At 41.6% G+C, this 26,858-nt stretch overlaps 1 protein-coding gene and 1 long non-coding RNA gene across 5 annotated transcripts; one reads left to right on the plus strand and one right to left on the minus strand.

Annotated features, from left to right (window-relative positions):
• Positions 1-731: 731 nt before the first annotated feature.
• On the minus strand, positions 732-2,316 carry LOC115503168. Its single transcript, XR_003965308.1, has 2 exons — positions 2,059-2,316; positions 732-1,832 (listed from the first exon to the last, which is right to left on the minus strand). It is a non-coding gene; the product is annotated as an uncharacterized LOC115503168 (long non-coding RNA).
• Positions 2,317-4,631: 2,315 nt separating this feature from the next.
• On the plus strand, positions 4,632-26,409 carry MPHOSPH6 (M-phase phosphoprotein 6). Of its 4 annotated transcripts, XM_030298974.1 has the most exons (7): positions 4,677-4,744; positions 5,388-5,509; positions 9,423-9,535; positions 10,192-10,304; positions 22,304-22,394; positions 25,138-25,232; positions 25,691-26,409. In XM_030298974.1, exons 4-7 carry the CDS (start codon positions 10,195-10,197, stop codon positions 25,824-25,826), a joined length of 432 nt encoding a protein of 143 aa, XP_030154834.1. In that variant the 5' UTR covers positions 4,677-4,744; positions 5,388-5,509; positions 9,423-9,535; positions 10,192-10,194; the 3' UTR covers positions 25,827-26,409. The 4 variants fall into 4 exon arrangements, with proteins under 4 accessions (XP_030154833.1, XP_030154837.1, XP_030154834.1 ...); XM_030298977.1 differs by lacking the exon at positions 5,388-5,509 and having other exon boundaries at positions 4,669-4,744; XM_030298973.2 differs by lacking the exons at positions 5,388-5,509; positions 9,423-9,535 and having other exon boundaries at positions 4,632-4,744.
• The last annotated feature ends 449 nt before the right edge of the window (positions 26,410-26,858 follow it).

Here is a 26,858-nt window from a genome sequence, read left to right on the forward strand (position 1 = left end):
ATTGATAGAGGACTTGGCAAGCAACTAAATGTAAGAACAGAAAGGATGTATTATACTAATGAGATTTTTTTGGCCCATTGACCTAGTCACAATTTGCATATAAAAGGCGGCCAATAAACACTTGATTATTAAACAGGTGAGCAGTAAGAAGGAGCACATGAGGAAGGGTAGATTTGATGCTGGATGTGAGTTTCCCAACTGAATTCTTTGGCCTTCAGGGCTACATCAATAGAACCCTCTTCCTTCCTGCCTCAAACAGGTATTTGTCCTTAACACTGCTGTTTTGGCTGTTACAAACATTATCTCTTTGGGTTACAGCACCCAAATTTTCTTTAAAGAATTACCCTCCTCCATTCTGTATAGTCCTGCAAGGACTATAAACCAGGCCTTGACGCTCTCCTAGACTTTGACATCTTGAATGCCCTGACAGCAGAGAAATCTGTTGGTGTCTGTCATTCTTGCGGGGGCACTAAGTTAATTCCTGCTTCTGAGATCCTTGGGCTGCCCTGGTTTCTGACCTTTTAACTTGGCCTTGTTCCCAGGCTGTTATTACTTCTAGGGACTACCCAGTATCATTCTACTAAATTCCCATTTTATTTAATAAGCCATTATCAATTTTTGGTACATGCAAAACAAACAAGAAAACAAAAAGAGAGAAACAGAGAGGGAGAAATGTGAGCCACGTAATTTTACATTTTATCACAGCCCCATTAAAAAACAAACAAATGAAATTAAGTTTAATGCTAGATTTTATTTAAACCAAATACATCCAAACTATTATTTCAACATGTCATCAATCTGAAAAACAACATTAAGATATTTTGCATTTTGTCTTGTTGTTCCAAGTCTTTGAAATACAACATGCATTTTACATGTATAGCTCACCTAAACTTGGGACACTAAATTTTCCAAGGTTAAATTGAAATGCAGTCCTTCCAAAACAATAAAATGTGTATAATGAGAAAATATTTTACACTGTTAGTTTTCAAATTTAACTAAAATTAAATATTCAGTTCCTCGGTCACAACAGCCACATTTCAAGTGCTCAGTAGCTATATAAGTAGGCTTACTACATTGTGCTGTACAGCCTTAGATAATATCTGCTACATACAAGAGCAAAGACACTCAAGGGACCTTTTCCTGATGGATCCAGTAATCGGAAGAAATGAGAAGTTTTCACACTTCAAACAAATTCCATGATGAAAGGATTCAGAATTGTGTGAAGACCTATAGAAATCTCTTCCCCAAAATGACATTTCCTTGGGTTTGTAACTAAAACAGGTTAACACATACTGAGTGTGAGACTTATTCTCTGTATTCCAGAACTTAGGAACATAGAGCGATCCAGGAGTTATCTTCCCAGTCAGGTGGTTTAATTCAAAGTTAAAATTACACTATTACTCTTAAATCACTTCTCATTACATTTTGATGGGTGGGAAGAGACTTTGGGGACTAGTTTAATTATATGTATTTTCACTGTCAAATAAAAATGTAGAAATTTGAGTGTCAGGTTGAAGAATCTGACCTTTATCTCTCAGACAGTAACAGTTACTATAAAATTTGGAGCAGGAGAGTGACATGATGAAGACAATGTTTTATGAAAATGAATCAGAATCCGGTGTGCAACAGAAGTCCATAGGGAAGGTGTGGAGCTCCTAGCACCCTTAGCTGATGTATATATGCTCTTATTTCTGCCAGGAACTGTTTTCCTCTTAAGCTGTCAAGACATGTGCTCATTCTTCAAGATCTAGTTCAGAGTCAGCATTGTTTCCTGGATGCAGACAGGAGACTGGGGCACTTCTTCACCTCTGCTCCCAAGAACTTTCAAAATTCTGAACAGAAGTCAAAATCAGAGATAAAAAATACAATAGTGGTTACAGGAGAGGAGGGAATGGAGAGTGTTTAATGGGTACAGAATTTCAGTTCTGCGAGACGAAATGTTATAAGGTGGAAGAGAGACAGTAAAGTATACCCCCCAAACCGAGAAGGCACTTTGAGACTGGAAAACAAAGCAGGCCACTTCATACAGTTCACAGAGTTTTATTCAAGGTAACTTACTGACAAGGTGGAATCGGGCAGAAGATGACCCACAGCAGCTGCACAGTTATTCTCTGCAAAATCCAGACCTTAGTCTACTGAATTTATAAAGGGAAGGGACATGCAGAAGAGCAATGTACTGAGATGAAAGGGTTCAAATGCACCTCAAACAGCTTGCACACAGCTGACAGATAATCCTTAAGAGGATCTGTTGGCACCACCTGTATCAAGAAGAGAAAGAGGGGCGCCTGGGTGGCTCAGTCGGTTAAGCGTCTGACTCATGATTTCAGCTCAGGTCATGATCTCACAGGTGGTGAGTTTGAGCTCTGCACTCCTAGCACGGAGCCTGCTTGGGATTCTCTCTGCCTCTCCCCACACACACATATGCTCGCTCTCTCTCAAAATAAATAAACAAACATTTTTTGAAAAGTGGGGCGGAGAGGTTATGTTATCTCTAAGAGATTCATGGGAGGCCGAAACAAGCCTCTCCCAAGCATCCCAGCCTTGGTGGGCATTTCTAAGGTACGTATGTTCATCTCCAAGGGGCCTGGAATATGTAACCCCAAGATAGGTCACTAAGGAAACATGAACGAGATGGGAGTCAGTATTGTCGGCAGGCCCACAAATGTGTTCCATGGATGTGTGGGAGTGATGGTAGCACAAAACTAAGATGGACTGGAAGGCTTTCCCCCGGGCCAGCTCCTCCTCTTGCAGATCTCAACTTTAACATCACACCTTTAAGAGTCTCTGCTTTACCAGGCCAGAAAGGCTTAGGTGCCTTTGTCATACTCTCATGAACCCCGTATTTTTCTTACAGGGTTCTTATCACAATTGTTATCTGTCATTAATTATGACAGATGAGTTTGCTCCAGCTACTACAACGAAGTAGTACAGACTGGGTGGCTTAAACAAAACTTTATTTTCTCACAGTTTTGGAGGCTAGAAGTTCAAGACCAAGGCGTCAGCAGAAGTGATTTTCTCTGAGGCCATTCTCCTTGTGTGCAAATGGCCATCTTCTGTGTCCTCACACGGTGTTCCCTCCGGACACATGCAACCCTGGGGTCTCTTAGGGTGTCCAAATTTCTTCCAACAGGGACACCGGTCAGGTTGGATTAGGACCTACCCTAAGGGCCTCACGGTAACTTTATCGCCTCTTCAAAGGCCCTGTATATCCAAACGCAGTCCCATTCCAAGACCAAACTCTTGATTAGTTTTGGAGGGACACAATTCGACCCGTAACATGATTACCTCTGCTGTTTCCACCGGGTAAATTACGACAACTCCTGTCTTGTTCTCACTTCAGGACCTTTACAGTTGTGGTCTCCTCTTAGAACACTCTATCTCCAACTCTTCACGGAACAGGTTTTCCTCAACTTTTAATCCTTATAGCACTATCATCTGACGAGAGCCATCCTGGGCCACTTGACCTACAGTAACCCTCAAAGTCACGCCATCACATCGTCCTTTTCTTCCTTCCGCGGCACACCCCCTCAGGGCGGCTCTAGGGAAGGGAGGTCTTGTGTCTTCATCCACGGCTGTAGCCCAGAGTCGCGCACTTCGTCACGGATGAGTTTCTGTAACCACTTACCATGTTAGGATGGCTTTGCCGACCCCGCTGAGAAAACCTGCGGGGGGAGGGGGAGGGGGGCATCTTTTCCCCCAGTTTCCAGAATCTCGGCTCTAACACTTCCTGGCTGTGTGAACTCTGGTTAAGTCCCTGAACGTCTCCGGGCCTCACGTTCCCTACCGACGCGACGACGACATTTTCTTCGGGAGGATTAGGTGAAGTCGCGCAAGTAAAGCACCCAGCGCGGAGGACCCGGCGTCGCGCGGGCTGCCCGCCGAAATGGTATTGTCAGGCCGGGTGTGTTCCAGCGCGCGGAACCTGCGAACGGTGTGGGGCTCGCCCCGGGCGGGCCACGCAGCGCCGAGGCCACCGTCTCTCCAATCCTTTAAGACAGGTGGCCGCCCTGTCCTCGCGCCTTCGCTTTCACGCCCGGCGCTTCCACAGAAGGCTCGTTCGGGTTCGAAGACGCGCACACCCGCGCAGTTTCCCACGCGTTGCCGAAGCCGGATGTGGGGGGCGGGGTCTGCACACGCCTGCCTCCCTCCCTCCCTCCGACTCTGGGCCAGCTGAGCGGCCTCCCCGTGCCTCAGTTTACCCAGCCGCCGCACGGGGTGACCGTGAACGTGGGAGGAAGTGGTATACGTGATAGACTCGGTCCAGCCGGGACGGTGGGGCAAGCGTCTCAAAGGTCTCGCCGGCCCGACTGAGTCGGCGACGCGCGGCAGGACGGAGTCCGTGAGGAGCGGCGATATTCGGCCACCGGCCGCCGCGGGCCGCTCCGGAGGGCCCGGCTGAAACCGCAGCGGCCGGCGCTAGGACCTCCTCCAGGCCCTCAGACGTCTCCTTCCCCGTGTCAAGTCCCTCTCACCCCGGCACCGCTAGCCGCGTCCTTACCCCGAGCTCCTCCATGAGGCGAGCGCTCCCTGAGGCGACGCGCGGAGATTCCGGGGACGCGCCGGAGCGCGAGAAACGGGGCGGAACCACGGGGCGGGACGACGCGAGCTGCGTAAGACGACGCCGCGACACACGCAGCAGTGCGCGTGCGCGGCGGGGGCTGGAGGTGGCCCGCGGCCCGGAGCAGGAGCCAACATGGCGGCGGAGCGCAAGACGAAGTTGTCCAAGAACCTGCTGCGCATGAAGGTGGGGGGACGCCGGGGAGGCGGGCCGGGCGACAGGGGTACCTGGGATTGGCGACCCGGCCGGGGCCGAGGTGGCGGGCGCGCGGGGCCACTGGGGAGACCACGGAGGGCCTCCAGTTCGGACGTTCATTCATTCACTTAGCGCTGGCTCTGCCTTAGGCACGGGGAGCTAGGTTATAAATCCCGCGGCTTCCCTCATAAAGCGCGCGGACAGATAGGACAGACACGTAAGCAAGCAGGGTGGCGCAGCACTAACTGAGGTGATGCTCAGAGCCCCGGGAGTCCTGGGAACTTACTTGCGCTTGGGCAGGAACGGGCCCTTAGGTAGAGACTGAAGGGTCGGTGGGAGGGTGGGGCATGGCAGCACAAACCGAGGGGAAAGCGACTTCAGAAGTCTGAGACGCAAAGACCACAACATCTGTTGAGGTTTCCAAGAACTAAAAATAACTCAATGTGCTTGGAAGACAAGTAGCAAAATGTGGGCCTGGAAAAGTAGCCAGTGGCCACAACATGTGAAGAATTTTAGGCCAGATGGAGGATTTTTTCCCTTTATCTTGTGAACATGATGAGGAAGCTTTTGAGCGGGGGGAGCGGCATCTTAGCTGTGCTTCTTACTTTTCAAAGTTACCTTAACTGCCCTGTAGAGACTACATTGGTGAAAGAAAGACCTGACAAGGGACAAAATTGCAGTCGGAAAGACCAAACAAGAAGCTCTGATGATCTGGTTGCCATGGCAGCGGGAATGGAGAGAATTATAACAGTTGAGGTGAATGTCAGCTTTAAGCGAAATTGATTTTAGATTCGAAATTGAATCAGTTTAACAATCAAATGATTTTAGGGGCGCCTGAGTGGCTCAGTCGGTTGAGAGTCTGACTTCAGCTCAGGTCATGATCTCGTCGTCTGTGAGTTTGAGTCCGGCGTGGGGCTCTGTGCTGACAGCTCAGAGCCTGGAGCCTGTTTCAGATTCTGTGTCTCCCTCTCTCTCTGCCCCTCCCCCATTCATGCTCTGTGTCTCTCTCTCTCTCTGTGTCAAAAATAAATAAACATTAAAAAAAAATTTTTTAAAAGCATGATTTCAAAGTGGAAGAGAGGAAAAAGAAAAAAAGAGACAAGTGTAGATAAAATGAATACAGGAACTAAAACGGGAAACAACCAGGCCTTCAAACTTGAATAATAACAAAGATTTATACTTTCTGCTCTGTGTTCAGACAACTGTTCTAAGTGCATGTATCAACCCATGAAATCCACATAATAATTCTGTGAAGTAGGTTTAGTTATTTTTCCTCTATTATAGCTGAAGCACTGAAAAAGAGAAGTAACTTGCCTAAGGTTACACAGCTAATAAGTAGTATAGACGGGACCAAACCCAGGCAGTCTGGCTCCACATCCCCTGCTCATAACTACTATTGCATACTGCTTGTCTCTGAACCCTACTGCGCAGTGTTAGATATCATGCTTAAAGAGTAATTTCCAGAAAAAAGGAAGCAAGGCATAAATAACGTTTCGAAAGATTGAAGAGTAAGTGTCGCATGTGCCAGATTCGAATGGGGTTGAGCTAGGGTATGACTAGGGATGGATAGGATGAGTGAGGGTGGAGGGTAAGTCATATCATTTATAATTTCTGAAGTTCTTTTTTCATACATATTAGCAAATTTTGAATTTTTACCCAACAGAGTCTTCTTTGACTTCTCGTTTATAATCAGAGCAGTGGAGTGGATTGGCAAAGCAGGTACATCAAATGAAGATACGCTGAGTAAGACTTTGACCAAAGATCCGACTCAAGAGTTAGGAAGGAAGAAGTTACCTTAAAAAAGTATCAACCCCTACCCTAGTGGTTGGGAAACACTCAACAGGACATTGGAAGCAAAGAAGAGGGGGGAGAAGGTTACACATATCTTCTAGTTGAGTTATCAGCTTCAATCATTGATGAGAAAGAGCTTTTTGGCAGGACAGCAGGAGATACTATGCACAGAGTGGAGTATAATGCACATCCATTCCTACGAGAATGAATGGAGCAGCTGCATTAGGTTGCTGTATCCAGTGTAGCTGTTCAGCCAGAGCAAAGTATAGAGCAAGAATAAAAGAGTTGAGGATTTAATACTAATACAGTTGTTTTCAGGTGTACTTGAAATCCTCTGACTTGGTCAGCTGTTAGGAGCTGGAGATGATGGGGGAAGTAGAAAGTGAAGGATATAGTTGGCAGTTCTCAGTGTCATTTTAGCTCTATTGGACTCTTAAGACAGGAGTTGCTGAACTACTTCTGTAAAGGGACGGATGAAAAATACTTTAGGCTTCTGGGCCACTCACTATTGTAACTACCCACCTCTGCCATTGTAACTCAGAACCAAATGAGCGTATCTTTGTCCCAATAAAACTTTATTTACACCACCAGACATCCAGCCTAAGGACTATAGTTTGTGGTACCAGCTCTAGGTCCTCTGTTGTGCGTAAAGCCAAATCACTAAGCTTTATAGAGTGTTCTTAGATGCTGTGGAGTCAGGAGAATTGGATTGCTACCTAAATCGAGTTGCTTGATTTTATATTCACAGGGTGTTCTAGCCTTGCCATGTGCACAGAGCACACATATATAGATAGCTATTTTGTATGCCATAAATACTACTTGACTAAAAATAGGAGATAAAAAAGCAGTTGGGCAGGATTGGTGAGTTGTATTACCAAGAATATAAGATGAAATGAGGCATCTGGGTTTAAAGAGAACCACCCAGGAAAGAGAGTCTGAAGAAATAAAGCAAGTCCAGACTTACATTCAGAGAACCTTTATTGAACTCTTCCTGAGTACCAAGGGCAGCCAGAGTCCTAGTTATAATAAGAGACATGGTCTGCTATTCAGAATCTCAGTCTTTTGGGAGACACAGACGAAGCAAAATGAACAATAAGCTAGTGTTTATAAGGCTTTTAGACATAGGGAAAGGTACTCTTTTATGGGAACAAGTCGGTGAAGAGCTTGGCCAAACACAGTCAGGGAAGACTCAAAGGACATGTGCTCTGGGCCTTTACAAGTTGATATTTTGCTGAGTAGAAAATGGAAACATGATGTTGAGTAGCAGAGACAGAAGGACTGGGAAGTACAGAATATGTATTCCAGAAACTGCCAGTTCTTTCCTGTGGTGAGGCTATAGACACAGGTAAAAGGAGAAAGGAAGACTACAAAACACTTTAGAGTCCAAGCATTTCTTTTACATTTATTTAAAATTATGAAAGGGGCACCTGGCTGGCTCAGTCAGTTGAGCGTCCAACTTCGGCTCAGGTCATGCTCTCACAGTTTGTGGGTTCAAGCCCCGCATCAGGCTCTGTGCTGACAGCTCAGAGCCTAGAGCCTGTTTCAGATTCTGTGTCTCCCTTTCTCTCTGCTCCTCCCCTGCTTGCACTCTGTGTGTCTCTCTCTCAAAAATTTACGTTAAAAATTTTTTTTAAATAAAGAAGTAAATAAAATAATGATGGATTCACAGGAAGTTGCAAAAAATGTATAGGGAGAGCCTTTGTACTCTTCTGTTCCCTGTCTTATATCGCTAGAGTATGGTACAAAGCCAGGAAATTGACAGTGGTACATTCCATAGAGTCTATTTCATTTTACTGTTTTCCGTGTGTGTGTGTGTGTGTGTGTGAGAGAGAGAGAGAGAGAGAGAGAGAGAGAGAGAGAGAGAGAGATTTCCATACAGTTTATCACGAGCAGATTTATGTAATTACTTCCACATTCAAGATACAAAACTGTTGCATTACCATGAGATTCCCTGAAGCTGTCCCTTTGTAGCCAACCCAGTCTCTTCTTTCCCTAAGCTCTGGCAACCATGAGTCTGTTCTCCATTTCTCTACTTATGTTATTTCAAAAATGTTATGTAAATGGAATCATACAAGATGTAACCTTTTGGGATTCGCTTTTTTCACTCAGTATTATTCGCTTGAGATCCATCTAAGTTGTTGAGTATATCAATAGTTCCTTCCTTTTTTATTACTGAGTAGTATTGCATGCATTGGAAGTACCTTAGGACTTAACCATTCACCTGTTGAAGAATATTTTGGTTGTTTTCAGTTCTTGGCTATTAACAAGTAGAGCTGCTGTGAATATACCTGTATAAGGTTTTGAGTGAACATAAGTTTTCATTTCTCTGAGATAAAATGCCCAAGAGGGCAATTGCTGGGTCATATGGTAAGTGCACGTTTAGTTTGGTACAAAACTGTGAAGCTGTTTTCCACAGAGGCTGTACCATTTCATATTCTCACCAGCAATAGTATGAGTGATTCAGCCTCACTACGTCCTCAGCAGAACTGGATGTTATCACTGTATTTTATTTGTAAATGTTTTTCAAGTTTCGTCATTTCATTTAGCATTCATTGGCAAAGCCCTTATACCTAAAAATGCTTATGTTTGGGGGAAGGTTGGAATGAAGGGAAAAGTAATATAGAGCTTGGACAAGAGCTAATTATTGGTTTGCTGTGATCAACCTCTTAGTGTGTTCACTGGTTCCCCTGAGGAAATGTAGTTGTTGTGGGAAGAGACCAGCAGCTGGACTGTGGGTTTCTCTACTGCCCCATTTTGAATTGTACTTTTGCACATCTTAGCATAAAGAGCAGCCGTAGAGATGAGCAGCCTTTCAGAGGATAGAGATACGTGAAGAGCAGGCTCACAGATACAGCTTTGCTTTGGTCTGTGTTTACAGAGCCCCTACTATGCATCATTCATCATGGTAAAAGTGAGGAAGGAGACAATCTAGACAAAGTCCCTGCCCTCAAGGTCTCCAGAAGAGGCAGATGCTCAAGGAATTAAAATGTGGTGAGACTATTTGAGGGTGTCATAGGAAGCATCTGGGAGAGAAATCCCGATTTTGCTTACAGGTATCAGAGATAATTTCACAGGGATGGAGTAGTTTTTCGTATACCAGAAGGGCCAGGAGTTGGCCAGGTGGAGGAGCATGAGAAAGGCCATTCCACACTAAGATCAGCAGGTATGAAGACCAATGGGCTCCGTGAGTCGGTGAGAGATTCAGAAAGTACTGAGTCTCTCACCTTCTTTTGGCCCCTCTCACTTTCTGTCTCCACCTGCCTGTCATGATCTGTCTTTTGTCTTAGCCTTTCCCCACTGGCCACTATGCAAAACTGAAATATTTAGGGGCACTGATTGAATACAGTTTTTTATTGCTCGTTTTACTACATTAGACAAACTAAAGTGTGGTAAAGATCTTTCTGAAGTCTTCTGTAGGAAGTCCACATACTTTTTTGTGTGCTCTAGTCAGCTCCCTGCTAGTCTGGTGTGATGCCGTCTAGGGCAGAGCTAAGCTACTTTGGTCACACCGCCTCCACCCTCACCCCTGAGATGGGATTCTTGGAGAAACGAGGGAAAGCATGTGGAAGAATAAAGTTATCTGTGTTTTCCTCCACTCTAACTTGGGAAAACCAGTTGCTGACACTGATTTTGTTTTGTTTTGACAGTTCATGCAAAGGGGACTGGACTCAGAGACCAAGAGACAACTAGAAGAGGAAGAAAAGAAAATCATTAGTGAAGAGCACTGGTACTTGGATTTGCCAGAGCTTAAAGAAAAGGAGTAGGTTTAGTAGAAATTATATCAGTGATGCTTTGGGCATTCAGAGGGAAATCCCTGCAAATATGACATGTTCATTCCAGTGACACAAAGCCTGTAAAATAATACCTGTTCGGTTTCTTGAGTAAGCTTTGCAAATAGTTTTCTAAAATTATTAAATCTGTATAAGTTCTACTTGGATTTATACATTTTTACTGGCCCTCATTTATAACATCATTCTTTTTCTATATTGAATAGATGAATCTAACCCGCTTATGTCTGATAATAACTGGGGGGCCTTTATAAGACTCTGGTGTGCTCCCTGTCATATTAAGTTTGAAGATTAAGTTTGAAGGTGTGTACTTTAAGGCTCTCCAGTTCTGTGTGAGTAATAGAGTTCTTCATCAGGCTGAGCTTCTTAAAAGCAATTCAAGAGTTGTAGGTTTGTTTCTTTTATTTTTTTTAATTTTTACTGCTGTTAATACCAGTCATCTTAGCTAACATTTATTGAGTCTCTAGCATGTATCAGGAATTGAGCTAAGCACTTTGTATCTCTTAATTATTTAATCCTCAGAGCCGACTTAGGAGCTGGCTACTCTGATTCCATCCCTTTTATAGCTGAGGCATCTGAAGCTTAAGAGAGAATAGCTTGCCCAGAGTCCATCAGCTGGTCATGGCTAATGCTGGGATAACATGCTAGATTGTTCCTCCTGGTTGGTGCTTGATAAATAACTTTCAATGAAGGAGTGATAGATTCATATCATGCATTGATTTTTATCTAAATTCTTCTTAAAACTCTCATTTCTTCTCGTTGCTTTTTTTTTTTAACCTTAGTTAGCTCTATGGGACAGTAGTTTTATTTAAACTTTGTCCGATGACTGAAGATGTTGCTGATTCAGGCAATTTAAGTTTTTATTTTCTTTACCTAATAATTTTTTTCATTTTTAACATGTTAAAAGTCCCTTGTTCATTTGGCTGACCTTCTCTGGATCTTTTCTGGAAGGCTAGGTGTCCTTTAAAGACAGAAAGCATGTCCCCCCCCAGGAGATATGGAAGGAAGGTACTTTGTTTTTCTGCTTGCTTCTCTGTTTGCTTCTTTCCACTGCTTCTCAGAGGAAGCAATATGGCAGTGAAGGAGGGGAAGATAATGCCAGAGGCTGTGCAGATTTGGGGGCAGGGTGGCATAGGAAGGGACCATTACTGGTAAGAAGCTGTAATTTAATTTTATACCTTGACTAAACTTACACAAAGTATTCCAGATATTTTGTTACTTACTTTTATTGAAAGGCAGGATGGTTTCTATCCTGTTTTCAGTATTCTTCCCCCCCCCATCCCCCCAGCATATTATTCCCAGAAAAATGACCTTTAGGTTCCTTTCCTAGGAGGTAAATGTCTCCATCCTCTCAAGCTATTGTAACAAAATACCATAGACTGGGTAGCTTATAAATAATAGAAATGTTATTTCTCACAGTTCTGGATGCTGGAAATCCATAATCAAGATGTGGTCATATTTTGGTGATGGCCATTTCTTTGGTTCATAGCTAGTGCCTTCTCACCAAGTCCTCACCTGGTGAAAGGGGCTAGGGGTTTCTGTGGAGTCTCCTTTGTAAGGTGCTAATCCCATTTATGAGGGCCCCACCCTCATGACTCCGGCCACTTCTGAAAGGCCTCACCTCCTAATATCATCTTGGGAGTTAAGATTTCAACATAAGTATTTTGCAGGGGATACGAAGAGTCAGACCCCAATGGTAAATAATAAGCTTCTGCCATCATTCAGCACCTGTTTTGTGTATAGATGCGTGTATTGGGTCAAGTTGTTGTCAGGAAAAGATGACACTGTCAAATTGGGTAATTTGAGGAGAGTGTAACAGGTATGGGCAGGACACAGGGAAGCCACCAGGGACAGTGCATTCATCATAGCTTTTGTGATGGGAATAATTTCCACTCCAGGCCCAGAGGATCAAGGGGAGGGAGTCGTTACTGAATCGGAGGACAGGGCATGTGGTGAGTGCATCTTACAAGAGCTGCTACCCTCATAAGACGGCACAGCCAGTCTGAGGTAGTCCCACAGGAAGGAAGCCTGGTTCCAGACTGCAAAGGGACCACTTCCATTTATAACATTCATATCAGCCTCCCAAGATATGGAGTAGGGGAAGATAATGAGAAATACATGTGGAGAGGAAAATGGATGTATGTCCTCAGGATGTGTATTTTTATCCCAAATAGGGAGCCAGTGGAATGGATTGGTTAATTAAGCACATGGACTCTGCAAAGGGGCAGACCTGTGTTTGATGCCCAGCTCTGCCACTTTCTTACTTGTGACCTCGGGCAAGTTACTTAACTCATCTTATGTCCTTTGTATATTGGGTGTGATAACAGTATCATACCTTATGAGAAGTAAATAGATAATATATGTGATGCACTCACCACAGCAGGTCAGTCCTATAAAGCACAGTAAACTCTGGTGGCACATGTATTTCCTTATACTTGATTGTTATGGAATCCGCCCATTCCTTCTTGCTCTTTTGTGTTTGCGAATCCTTCGGTGGTGGTAGTATCATCTGAATTATTCCAGAGGGTCCCTGCTATCTGTGGAATTGGGGACTTTTCTCTAGAAGTCTAGAGGATGCCATTTGTAATGTCAGCCATATCGCTACAATTCAGTGATGACATTTAGGGCTATTCAGTCCACATCTCCCCTTAGGGGATACCCCAGGCCAATGCCTAAACTGTGTAGCGGATTGAGGATCTGGTTGCTTTGCTTCAACTTAGAACAACCACAGGACCTTCCGAAGTCCAGAGCTGTTCGTAAGGGCTGAGGCCTTAGTGTAACCACATCGCTGGTCACCTTCTCCTGCCGTCCTTATTTCCATAGAGGGGCATCTCCCAAACAGCACCGTCCAGTAATACTTCTGCACACAACTCTGTCTCAGAGTCTGTTTCCAGGGAACCTGATAGGAGATGCTTGGTATAAATTCCTAGAAGAATTTACCAGATCAGAGATTTCACTGTATTTTTGCCATATTGATTTTCTCCAAAGGATGTGCCCCAGTGCAGAGAATAGCCAGTTTAATTGCTTTTTTGCCACAGGATGTTGCTTTAAAAGTATGCATTTGGCTACCATGCTTCTTGTGCTTGCATATTGTGGCCTAATGAATGTTAGGAACCGTGAGAGCTGAGATCATACTGTAAACTAACAGGTTAGTTTGCCACAGTTTCACGGATGCTGGTGGAAGGTACAAGACTCTTGGGTCAGACGCAAGGACTTCATTACTCACAGCACAACACACAGTGTGGGTATCTGTTTTGTGTCATTTCCTGCTTGCTCCCCAGATCCCGTGGGGGATGATGTGGTGAGGCCCACCTGTTTGTGGTACCCACAGTAGTTTTGCATCACAGCTGAGAAGTCCTGAACTTAGGACTCCTGTTATCTTTGATACTGGAATACAATGCAAGCCAACTTACCCTCGGCCCCAAGAGAGACATTATTATACTGGACATTAAGCAAGTCTGCACTTTGCTGTGAAGGAAGACAGTAGCTCTGCCTTTCAAAGCAGCTCACTATACACACATCCCTGAAAAGATGTTCCAGAGCAAAAGGTCAATTAACGCCTCATTCACAGGAGAGACCCATAGAGAATTGTTACCCTACCGGGTGTTTTTCCCCTGCTTTGCCATGCATGTTATTTGTGGATTTAGGGCAAGTCTGAGTTTTTTCGAGTACTTTCTCATCTATAAAAATAGATGAAATCAGTAATATCCTGGATGTGTTTTGACTCTAAAATTATAGGGGCGCCTGGGTGGCTCAGTCGGTTAAGCGGCTGACTTTGGCTCAGGTCATGATCTCGCAGTCCGTGAGTTCGAGCCCCGCGTCAGGCTCTGTGCTGACCGCTCAGAGCCTGGAGCCTGTTTCAGATTCTGTGTCTCCCTCTCTCTGATCCTCCCCCATTCATGCTCTGTCTCTCTCTGTCTCAAAAGTAAATAAACGTTAAAAAAAATAATAAAATAAAATTATGGGTCCTCATTAATAAAAATTAGGATATTAAAATACAGAATGCTTATAGTTAAGTTTTAGAATATTTAATTTTTTGCTAACTCTATTAATTTTCCTAATTATTGAAACTATCTTGTAGATAACATCTGTGTCCCTTTTTATATTAAAGCTGTTGTGTTAATGGAAACCCCTGGGAAAGGCCCTCTGAGGGAGCAGTGGTCCTGCTGTGAATCCATTCCTGGCCCCTGCTTCTTTCTTTTGTCTGAAGTGATAGTAGTTATGATGCTTTCCTGAGGGGGGTAATTGATTTGGGAGATGGATGAGGTTTTATCTGCTGCACTGCCCAAGGACCAAGATTAGGCAATTGAGAAGGAATCTCACATTTGTGGAAAAGGCTGAACAAAAATTCAGGAGAATGTGTGCCTGAATTTAGGCTGTCTCAGGGAATGGGAGGTGCTGAAGGAGGTGAGGTGCTGGCTGGACTAGAGAGCCAGGTAGAGAGGAACCCAAAGAACAGAGGTTCTCAAAGTTTTGGGCTCAAGGACCATTGACATTTTGTAAAATTATTTGGAACCCCTGAAGAGATTCCATTTGTGTAGTTTATTTCATGTCGATATTTACTGTGTAAGAAATTAAAATGAAATTTTTTAAATGCTCACTCTACAGGTAGCCTCATTAACATGTTAGCACAAATAACATATTTTTCATGAAAACATAACTGTTTTCCAAGATAAAAAAAAATTAGTGAGAAGAATGGCACTGTTTTACATTTTTGCAAATCTTTCAGTGTCTGGCATAATAGAAGATGTGTGGATTCTCTGGGTGATTTCTCTTAACCCTCGCATTCAACCTGTTGTAGTCTGTTGGTTTGGTTGAGGGATATAAAAGAAAATCCACCCTCACACAGATGATGTAATTGAAAAGAGAGGAGTATTATAATAGCTTTTCCAGGTAATTCTTCGACGCTACTCCAAAACCCAATAAATAGTTTCTTTACAGTTAACTGCAGCATGGAGTCTCAAAGCATCAATAAATTTTTCATAATCATTAGTCTACCTTACATTTTGAATAGACCTTTTATCCATGCATGATTTCATAACATCATGCATTTCTCGTTTGGAAACTAGTTCGGTGAGTTGTATAGATTTTCTAAATGTTAACTCATTTCATTGTATGATTTCAAAAAACATTCATTAATATTACCATCGGTTTCATCAGAAAAATCTTTTAAGTATTGAGAAGCTATCAAACCCAAGATGCCATACACAAGCTATTCAAAATTCTAATTTTTGCCTGAAAGCTTGAATTTTGTTACTGGCAACAAGTATTGTCAGTTGTTCCTTTGAAGTGACATATATATATATACAAATATATATTATGTATTATATATACATATATGTATATATAATATATATATATTTACTATTTTGTATGCAGAATATTGTTGAAGACTGAGATTAATGAAAATAAATTTTTTACTGTTTTATCAAGAACATTCTTATTGGCTTCTTTCCCTTTTTAAAGGCTTTGAAAACCAACAGTGAATAATGCAATGACTACTAGTGTAGTATGGTATCACGACTTTAATTCATGCTAAGGTGAACTTTTACTCATAATTGCTTTTGCACCGTCTGTGTAAGGGTCAACACAGTGAAGAAAACAACATCTTACTGTCACTGTGAAAATAATACTGACTTCCTACCAGCATTCCCTTCTGTCACTCCTTCTCCCTCACGGAGGCCTCCTCCCTGTTGCTCAGACAGGTCACTTAACACTGCCTTCTCAGGACCTTTATCTAGCTGCTCTTCCCCAGCTGTCTTCACATTTTCTTCTTCATTGCCTTCCAAACTTGGCATAGAGTCCTATTTTCATTTTGTAGCCAAATGACAAAACTACAACTAACGTGAGTTCGCTCCTTGCTGAGTTACAGATAAGGACTACACGAGATGGAGTTGTCCACAAAGCAAACTTTATTTGCAGCAAATAAGGAGATCACAGGGAATGACTTCCAAAGCCATGACTCTCCCAAGTAGGGGCAAGTGGGTTTCTTTTACTTAGGGTTAGGATGAATATTCAGAAAGGGGAACTTTGTCATTGCATGTAAAGGCAGACATGAGGCAGTGCAGGCGTGCTTAGAAAACATGCCTGTACATGCATCCTATGTTATGTGAATGAAGCTTGTGCTCCGAGGCCAAGGGAACTGTCGGGAGAGGGGAAGGGACCAATGGGCATGCTCCCACAGCTAGTATAAACTGGATGGGTGGTCTTGGGCTCCTGATACTGGGCCTTTCTTACTTTTGAAACAGCACAGGGAGTTTTACAAGTGGTTTGTTGTCTCTGGTTAGGCTATTTCCTGGCCTGGTAGAGTGTGTTTTTGGTTTCTCTTTGTTCCTTTAAAATCTTTACTGAGAATTTCGCATTTCTTTGTAATTCTGACACCTCCTAGGAAGTTCTGCTAGAAGTGTGCTTGAGCAAGTAGGGCATTGATCACCCAAAATAGCTGGGGGCCTAGAATGACTTCTCTGGTATCACGAAAGCTGTGATTTTGTCTTTCTTTTTCTGGGGACCCCCAGCTCTTTCTGCTTAAAATTTGTCTTCGGTAAAGGTGGAATTGTTGGGTTGTAAGGTTGGCATATATATTTAACTTTATGAGAAACTCTCAGACCGTGTTCCACAGTGATTGCACCATTTTACACTTTAACTAAAGAAGTGTAAGAGTTCTGATTTTTCCAGTCCTTCCAACATTTGAGGTTATCTTTTTCTTTTTACCTATTCTGTCATTCTAGTGGTGTCTCATTATGCTTTTTAATTTGCATTTTCCTGGTGACTGATGTTAAAGAACTCTTATGTGCTTATTGGCCATTTCTATATCTCCCTTTGTGAAGTCCCTATTCAGTTCTTTTGCCCATTTTTAAAAATGAAATAGTTACATTTTTTTCTACTATCTTCTATTACATATTTATCCATCCCTCTATACATCTGTCAATCCATTTTATTTTTAGTGTATTTCAGAGTAAGTTGCAGACATTTTCTCTGAACACTTCAGCATGCATATCATTATGTAGGGTTTTATTCCGTTTTGTTTTTTTTTTTAATTTTTTTTTTTTTCAACGTTTATTTATTTTTGGGACAGAGAGAGACAGAGCATGAATGGGGGAGGAGCAGAGAGAGAGGGAGACACAGAATCGGAAACAGGCTCCAGGCTCTGAGCCATCAGCCCAGAGCCCGACGCGGGGCTCGAACTCACGGACCGCGAGATCGTGACCTGGCTGAAGTCGGACGCTTAACCGACTGCGCCACCCAGGCGCCCCATATTCCGTTTTGTTTTTTAGGTAAAACTTACATACTTCTGTAGAGATAGGAGTTCTTTATATTTTGAATACAGATCCTTTAACAGATGTATATATTGGGAATATTTTCTCCCAGTTTGTGGGCTGGCCTATTTATTAATGTTGTCTTTGATGAACAGTAGCTTTTGTTTTGTTTCATTCATTTTTTTGCCTTTTATAGTTAGTTCTTTCTGGGTCCTGTCTAGTGAATCTTTGCCTGTACCAAGTTTGCAAATATAGTTTCTATGTTTGCTTGTAGAATGTTTGTAATTTTAGCTTTTACATTTTTATGTATGATCTGTCTTTGATTTTTATGTGTGTGTGATTTTGTGTGGTGTGAGGTAGAAATCAAGGTCTGTTTTTGTTTTGTTTTGTTTTTCTATAGAAAATCAATGGTCCCAGTACCATTTATTTAAAGAAAATATTTTTCTTTACTCATTGTTTTGATGCTGTGGTCAAAAGCAATATGCTGTATTAGTATGGGTCTTTTTCTGGACTCAATTCTTTTGCACCATAAGTTTTTCTGTCCTATCGGCTTGATTACTATGGATTGCAATCTTGAATCTTGCAGTCTCGAAGTCTTAAAATCAGATAGCGCAAGTTTTCTTTTATTATTTTCAAGATTGTTTTGGCTAGTCTACATCCTTTGTATTCTCATATAAATATTAGAATCAGCTTACTAATTTCTTTCCGTGATTCCCTTCCTCCTCCAAAAAATAGGATTTTGATTGGCATTGCATTGATTCTGTAAATCAATCTGAGGAAAATTGGTATCTTAACAAAATTGTGTTCTTCAGTCCATACACATGATATACCCATTTATTTAGCTATTATTTAATACCTGTCAGTAATTGCTAGTAGTTTGGAGTGGAGAGGTTTTGTGTATATATCCTTAAATATATCCCTATGTATTTCATATTTTTAATTCCTATTGCAAATAGCCTTTTTCCCAAAATTGTTTGTTGTATTTACGTACGTAGAAATGTTGTATATAGACCTTGTATTCTGTACTGTGCTAAATTGATTCACCAACTCTAGTGGTTTTGTGTAGATTTCTTGCGATTATCTCCATATGCAGTTGTCATCTACAGAGAAGAAAATTAAAACTTTTATTTCCTTTTCTTCCTTTGTTGTTGGCTAGCATCTCCAGTACAATGATAAGAATGGACATCCTTGCATTGTTTCTGATCTTAGGGAGAAAGTATTAACTATTTTACTGTTAAGTATATAAAATGCTGTATGTTTTCCTAAATGTCCTTTACCAGCATGAGAGATTTTCCTTTCTCTTCCTAGTTTCCTGAAGACTTTTGTAAATGATGTTGTATTTTGTCGAATGATTTTTAATGAGTTGATCATATGGGTTTTCTTCTTTCCTCTGTTAACATGGGAATTATCTTGAGATTTCAGTTTCACAACAACCTTATGTTTCTGAAACAAATCACCCCTTGGTATTCATGTTTTGTATATATAGTTCTTTCAATTTGCTAATATTTTAATAATGATTTCTGCATTCATATTCGTAAAGGATATTCCACTGTAGGTTTCTTACAATGCCTGTAGTTTGGGCCATAACATGAGTTTGGAAGTGTCCCTTCCTTCTCTTCTCATTTCTTAGTTTGAGTAAAATTGGTATTGTTTCTTCCTTAAATTTTTGATAAAATTCACCAGTGAAGCCATCTGGATCTGGAGTTTTCTCTCATAATAATGAATTTAGTTTCTTTAATAGATAGAGGACAATTCTGATTTTTCACATCAGATACTGTATTTTCTGTTGTAAAATTTCTGTTTGATAAGTTTTCATAATTTCCATATTCACGTTCCTTATTTGTGTCTTCATTACATTTCTGTGTTCCTTTAAATCCTTGAACATACTTAATATAACTGTTTTTAAAGTCCTTTTTGTACTAATTCCATCATCCCTTTTTTTCTATTTGTTTTTCTCCTGTTTATGGGTCACATTTTCCTACTTCTTTACATGTTTAGCAACTTTTTACTGTGGCCTCACATTATGTATTACATTGTTGAGTACCTGGAATTTGTTGCCTTCCTTAATAAAGTGTTGAATTTGTTCCATTAGGCAATTGATTTACATTCCAATCAGCTTGGTCCCTGTTTTTGTTAGAGTAGGTTTTATGGCCTTGACTGTCTTGCTAGATGAGTCCTACTCCTGAAGGGTGACCTTTCTTTTCGATGTCACAGGATATTCACCTTGGTCCCCCCACTCTAGATAGACACAACTGAAACATTTCCCTCCTTTGTGCAAATCTTGTATTTGTTCAACATACAATTTTAGGGTAAATTTTCTTTCTCAGGGATGGTAAGCTAGAAAATGGCCCGCCAAATAAAATTCACGTCCTCGTCCCTGGAACCTATGTTAGCTTATATGGCAAAGTTGACTTTATTGGTGTGATTAAGTTAAAGATCTCTAGATGGGGAGGTTATCCTGGATTTTCTGGGTGGGCCCTAAATGCAATCACGTGTATCTTTATAAAAGGGAGACAGAAGAGAAGGCAGAGGTTACAGTGATCACAAGCCACAGACTGCTGGCTGTCAAAAGAAAGCTGGAGAAGCAAGGAATGAATTCTCTGCAGCCTCTGGAGGGAGCATGGATGGCTCTGCCAACACATTGATTTTGGTCCAGTGAGGCTGATTGCAGACTTCCAGAATTGAGAGCATAAATTTCTTGTTTCTTTAGCCCATCCATTTTGTGGTAATTTCTTATAGCAGTCCTAGGAAACTAATGTACCAGGTAATTCTTCTCCTGGAAATTGTTTTTTTCCCCTGACCCTGTTGGACTTGACCTGCATGTGTACAGTCTAGTATTTGGCCAAACATTCAAGGGAAACAAATATGCAAAATTTTGCATAAAGGATCCCAGAATTCCTCTATATATCTCCCCATCTCTGGTCTCTTGACCCATATACTTCATCCCCAAACTTCAATTTCCCTTTTGCTTTCAGTAAGACCGGGCTTAGTTTGGGCTCCCACTCCCACTCCACAGTCTAGATGTTGCCTTCAGTCAGAAGGTGGGCATTCATTGCCTTTAGTCAGAAAACTTACTTCATCTGGTTTTTTTCTCTCAAGCATCACAGCGCTGTGCTTTGACTTGTTCATTTCCTACTTAGTCCTATTTTATCGTTGGCTAAAGTCGGAGGACTAGTTTGATACCAGCTGCTCTCTTAAGGACAGGAGTGAAATAACCTTCATCTTTTTCCACTGTATAATATAAATCTTTATCATCTGGCACCACTCTCGAATGTGACCTCCTTGAGAGCAGAGACTTACTCATGGCTGTCCCCCCAGCTTCTAGAACACTGCCTGGCACACAGTTTGGCTTAATAGGTGTTAGCTAAGTGAGTGAATCTTGACAAGGAGGGCCTGCTTTCTGCCAAAGAAGCCAAAATGGCCAGGTATTTACTTTCCCAGTGTTCTTTATGGTTGATCCCTTTATGGTTTCAGGCTGTAGTCAGATATGCTTACCTGGGACTGGGGTGATAAACTGGTGACTCAGAGGAAGCCCTTTTGGAGTCTGAAACACATCTGCATCCTCCTTCCAGGGCAACACAAGTTGCCGCCCAGTGCCCTCTGCTGTCCAGAGATTAGCCCCCTGAGGTGCAGCAGCATTTTTACCAGGATAGATTTTACCATGTTTCAGTTGGGGGTTGACGACTTAGCTACCTTTATTTCTGCCTATTTTCCATTCCTGCTCATCCAGCTATCCCAGAGATTCTGTGAGATACCTGGTATCCTTTCAATAAATTCCTTCTCTGCTCAAGTCAGTCATTGTTGTTTATAGCTAAGAGCTCCAGCTAATACGCTCTCTTAAAGCTGGCCGGGACTCTGATTTCAGGGTATTTAATCAGAACTTAGTAAGAAGTTGGTGGGGTTGGGGATGTAAACATCAAGGAAACTGCTTCAGATTTGGAAAATTCAGGGTGTTTTTTTTTTTTTAATGTTTATTTATTTTTGAGACAGAGAGATACAGAGCATGAACAGGAGAGGGTCAGAGAGAGAGGGAGACACAGAATCTGAAACAGGCTCTGGGCTCCGAGCTGTCAGCACAGAGCCCGACACGGGGCTTGAACTCACAGACCGCGAGATCATGACCTGGGCTGAAGTTGGACACTCAACCGGCTGAGCCACCCAGGTGCCCCCGGAAAATTCAGGTTTATCATAAATAGTCTAGGTCTCTATGTTGTGTAGGTATTTATGCCAATTAAATGTGTTTAGGCAAGGCTGTGCCTGCAGCCTCCAGCTCTTGTCTTCTAATGGCTTTGCTGGCCAAGGTCATCAGTTTTTATTTCTACCCCTACTTTAGAAGTCTTACCTTACTGGGGTGCCTGGGCGGCTCAGTCGGTTAAGCGTCCAACTTCGGCTCAGGTCATGATCTCGCGGTTTGTGGGTTCAAGCCCCGTGTCGGGCTTTGTGCTGACAGCTCAGAGCCTGGAGCCTGTGTAGGATTCTGTGTCTCCCTCTCTCTCTGCCCCTCCCCTGTTCACGCTATGTCTCTCCCTGTCTCTCAATAATAAATACATAAAAATGTTAAAAAAAATTTTTAAAAAAATAGAAGTCTTAACTTACTTTTACTTGATTCTGCTAAGAACCGGAAGATCGATTTTTCATTTGAAATCCTGACTTTTATTTGCTGTGCTTTGTTATAAGAAGACATGCCATTAACACAGGCTTATTTTCCTGCTTAGGTGTTTCATAATAGAAGAGCAGAGCTTCTTGTTATGTGAAGACCTTCTCTATGGAAGAATGTCATTCAGAGGATTTAATCCTGAGGTTGAGGTATTAAATATAATTGCTTCCCATTTTAAAATTTTCCAATTGAATTCTTTCTGCTAATAATTGGGTTTAGCTTTTTTCCCACCGGGTAGCATTTCTTCTCATTATATAGAAAATAACAAGTCTTGAAATACCGCTGTAGCTATTTAAAGAAATTGCAGTGTTGCTGCCTCACGTTGTGGTGGAGTTGAGTAGATAATTTAATACAGCAGCACGCGCTCCCTGACAGCGCTTCCATGAGTGTTAGAATCTCAACTCCGGGCTTTTACAAGAACGTCCAGGTTTTATTCATGCGATGCTATTATGAAAAATTGTTTTCTTGCATCTAGAAACATATCTTTTCTAATGGAAAACGTTACTTAAGAATCGAGTAATTTGACTTTTTAATGGACAGGTTTTAATCTGAGCTTGTAAATAGAGTTTTAAATGAATCCTTTGGAAAGTTTGTTTGAAAAGTAAATATTCACCTTATGAGCTGTTGATTTGAATTTCCATGCCTCAGTTTTGTAGAGAAGCACAGACATTCATTTAACAAATATTTATTAGCATTCTGGCACATGTACCAGAAGCCATCGTATTAGGTACTTGGCCAACCAAATGGAGGTTTATGATGTAAATTTTTAGTTTGATGACTATCACGTGAAGCCAGGGATTCTCAGCCCTGCCACCACTGACATCTGGAGCCAGATGATTCTTTGTAGCTATCTGTGTATTTTGAGATGTTTAGCAGCATCCCTGGCCTCTCCCCACTAGATATCAGTAGTGTGCATGTGCACACACATGGCCCACTTGTGACAACCAAAAATGTATCCAGACATTGCAAAGGTCCCTTGGTGAACAAAACTACCCCTGGTTGAAAACCACTCTATAAGGATGCCTGAAGAGAACCAGAGTTCACCACGCTAATCGCCAGATTAGCTAAATCTTTATTCAAAGATTGTAGGTTTTCTTTTTTTTCCGTTTTTTGAGGATGCATGATAATTAAGATGTTATATTTACCTTACACAAAATCAACACTAAAAGTGTTTGTTTTTAATATGTAATTTCCTTGCCTTGGCCTGCTTAAAGATTTAGAGGAAGAGAAAGAGGGCAGTGGGGTAAAGGGGGAGGCGGGGGAAGCAAAGATTATGAGTGTTCGATGCCCAGGGACTGGGGCTGGGGGTAGGCAAGCCCTCCACAGTATGTCTTGTACAGTGAGAAAAGAAGTTGGCCTGGCCCTTGGGTTCTGATGTGGGAGCCTATTAGAAAATGGCTTTCAGGACTGGTACTCTGAAACACAGAATACATTCTCTCTGGGAAAATGTTTTGAACTGTTTGGCTTACAGATCTGAGCTGTTATGAAACATGAGAAAATTTAGGTATACAGCTGGTTATGAAAAGGTACCAACTTGAGAGCACTTACTTCATTATAAGCAGGATGTACTTAGAACACATTTTTAATGTTGCATGTGTCTTTACTGGCACCTAGCATGGAGTTCATTTATTCGGTAAATATTTATTCTGTACCTGTGGTTCATCAGCCTTCTTGAGGCATTGGAGTGCAGCAGAGAACCAAAGTCTGTGCCCTCACAGAGCTTCTGTTCCCAGAAGTATTTTCTTTTCAGTCCTATAAATGTTGGAAAAGCACCTGAATCTGGTTTCTCTTCTGCTGTCCCTTCCTTGTCCTGCCTTTGTTGTAAAGAAGGTATTGTACATTAAAAAAAAAAAAAAAAAAAAAAAAGTTTCTCAGGGGGTAACTATCAAGAAAAGGTTAATGTGAGAAAAAGAATGGAGGAGAGATCCGTGGCACGTGGACATCATGTAGAATGTATTATTCACCCTCTTGTTCCAGAGTGAAGCTGGTCCTTCCGGGGATATCAGAGCCAGCCTCCCAGTTCTTCCATCCAGTAATGTGCTGCCCGCCCCCCCGCCCTCCAAAAATTGCATTTAAGGGCACCTGGATGGCTCAGTCGGTTAAGCATCTGGCTCTTAGTTTCAGCTCAGGGCTGAAACTCTCATGGTTCATGAGTTTGAGGCCTGCATCCATCCCTGTGCTGACAGCATGGGGCCTTCTTGGAATGCTCGCTGTCTCTCTCTCTCTCTCTCTCTCTCTCTCTCTAAGTAAATTAATAAGCTTAAAAAAATTTTTTTAAAGATTGCATTTAGTATTACTCTTGAGTGTAGTATTCTTCCATTCATTCCCATTTGGAGGAAATTTGAAAGTTTGCTTTTTTCTTTCCCCTACTCACTAGAACATGTTGGCAGTGTGCCTGCTTTAGATATAAGGAACTAATAAGATTTACGATCAAGGGGCACCTGGGTGGCTCAGTCAGTTAAGCATCCGACTCTTGATTTCAGCTCAGGGCACGATCCCGGGGTCCTGGGATTGAGCCCCACATCAGGCTTCGTCCAGACCGAGCATGGAGCCTGCTTAAGATTCTCTCTGTCTCCTTCTACCCTACTCTACCACTCATGTGCACACTCTCTTTCAAAAAAAAAAAAAAAAAAAAAGATTTATGATCTAAAATACAATTTAAACTTATTAGCAGGAAGTCTAATCTAGTGGCACTTTTTGTCTTACTATTTTCTTCATTCAGAGCCGACTTCTGTTAGCACATTGTGGAGTAAAGTATTACAGAGAATTCCCTATAAATTTTGGTGACTCCTGTAGATTCTGTGACTTCTGTTTCTCTACCTTCAAATATAATTGATACCAGTTTCTTTAATAAGCCTGTTCCAGCCCTGATAGTGCTGTTGCATTTTTCAGAAATTAATGCTTCAGATGAACTCCAAGAACAAAACAGAGGAAGTTGAAGGTGAAACAGTGGAGCTCGATGTATCAGATGAAGAAATGGCTAGAAGGTAACGGTCACCTTGGAACCACATTATAATCTGGGCCCGGCATTCTTTGTCTCTCACGTGGGTTCTCTTCTTCCCCACCGTCTTCCTTGGAGTGCCCCAGCAGGAAGATGACTTTCTCCTTTCTCTAAATTGGACTCAGGCAGGTTCATGCCTGTCACACACACTGGTAGTTGAGGGCTCATGACCGGTACTGCTTCTGATACATATTTTAAAATATACATCTCAGTTTATTCAGGATAGTGCAAAAACAAAACACAGTGAAGAATTTAATCATCCACAGAAAAGTTTATAAATTTTAAATCCGTTTATTTTGATCACAGCTTTGATTTTTTTTTTATAATCATTGAATATTTGTTATAATTCACTGAATATTTAGTTTGATATTCTTGATAAGACTTGATTCCTATCTTATTTGTTTTTGGATTTAATTAAACTTGTGCTGCATACCGTCTTAACAGATATGAGACCTTGGTGGGGACAATTGGAAAAAAGTTTGCCAAAAAAAGAGACCGGGTCAACTATGAAGAAGATGAAAATGGACACGTAAAACCAACAGTTAAAGCAAAGAAGATGTTCTTAAAGCCCCAGGATTGAAGTGGATGCTTTAAGACAGAGCTCAGGGGTGCCTCGTGAGGGTTAGTGTATTGTGGGACTCATTCTGATGGCTTCTCTGTAGTTACTCAAACTGTGATGTTTACATGTAAAGAGGTGGATAATTTTGGAAACATTCCATTTTTGAAACAGATACGTGGTGGATGTTATACATCCTTTGTTTCATGGTGTTCATCAAGAATGGATTTTTAGCCTTTGAGTTTCAAATGTACATAGGGATGTGGCTGCTTCCTAAAGACTTTTTGACGTAAGATTTTTTTTTTAATGGAGCTCTCGTCACTGACCTTGAATTGGCACATATAAATTAAACCAGTGTTTAAGTTGCCCTTATGTTTCTATTTTACTTTAAATTATGAATCATGCCAAGCCAATGTATACATACATTCTGGAATCAAACATAATGAGGGTTTATTGTATATAGATTCATCAAGAGCAAACATGCCTCTCCAGCCTACAGTACTTGCATGCTACCGGGTCATTGTTGGTTTGTGGAATTATTGGTTTTTGTTTAAAGCTTTTACTTAATAAAAAAAAATTATTCTCTAATAAATTAAGTTTTCATATACTTTTTCTTGTCTCTTATGCTTTCAATTAATTATTTTAGTCTAATTCAGTATTGGAACTTTAATCCAAATACTAACTTGAAAAAAACAGCCATTAACTTAGAATATGGTAATGTGTTAGGTTGAACTGTAAGAAATTGGCTTGTATGGGTCAAAAGCAATCATCAACTTTTTATTTTAATTATTATGAAAATCATTAACCCGTAAATATACCCTGGTAAGCTCTGTTTGGACAAAGAAGTCATTGGCACTGAGGGGACACCACTTTCCAAACCAACAGCTGGCTTGTGTATCCTAGAGATTTTTTTCCAACATATTGACATATTTTGCTTCTTTTCCGTGGGGCCCTGAGTTTTCACTGGCCCCAAGAAAGAAAATACACAGGGTTTTAGAGTGTTAATTGTAAAATTAGGAGAATCTAGGGAGATTCTCTTGTACAAAGTCACAGTGT

Source organism: Lynx canadensis, chromosome E2 (genome assembly GCF_007474595.2).
Source record: "Lynx canadensis isolate LIC74 chromosome E2, mLynCan4.pri.v2, whole genome shotgun sequence".
Taxonomy (NCBI): Eukaryota; Metazoa; Chordata; class Mammalia; order Carnivora; family Felidae; genus Lynx; species Lynx canadensis.

What these genes read in the sequence shown, in the direction of transcription:
- MPHOSPH6 (XM_030298973.2), top strand. Translation starts at nt 4,694, where the DNA reads ATGGCGGCGGAGCGCAAGACGAAGTTGTCCAAGAACCTGCTGCGCATG. An exon ending in CCAGAGCTTAAAGAAAAGGA is followed by an intron (nt 10,305 to 22,303) that starts GTAGGTTTAGTA and finishes TTTCCTGCTTAG; the next exon opens with GTGTTTCATAATAGAAGAGC. An exon ending in GATTTAATCCTGAGGTTGAG is followed by an intron (nt 22,395 to 25,137) that starts GTATTAAATATA and finishes TGCATTTTTCAG; the next exon opens with AAATTAATGCTTCAGATGAA.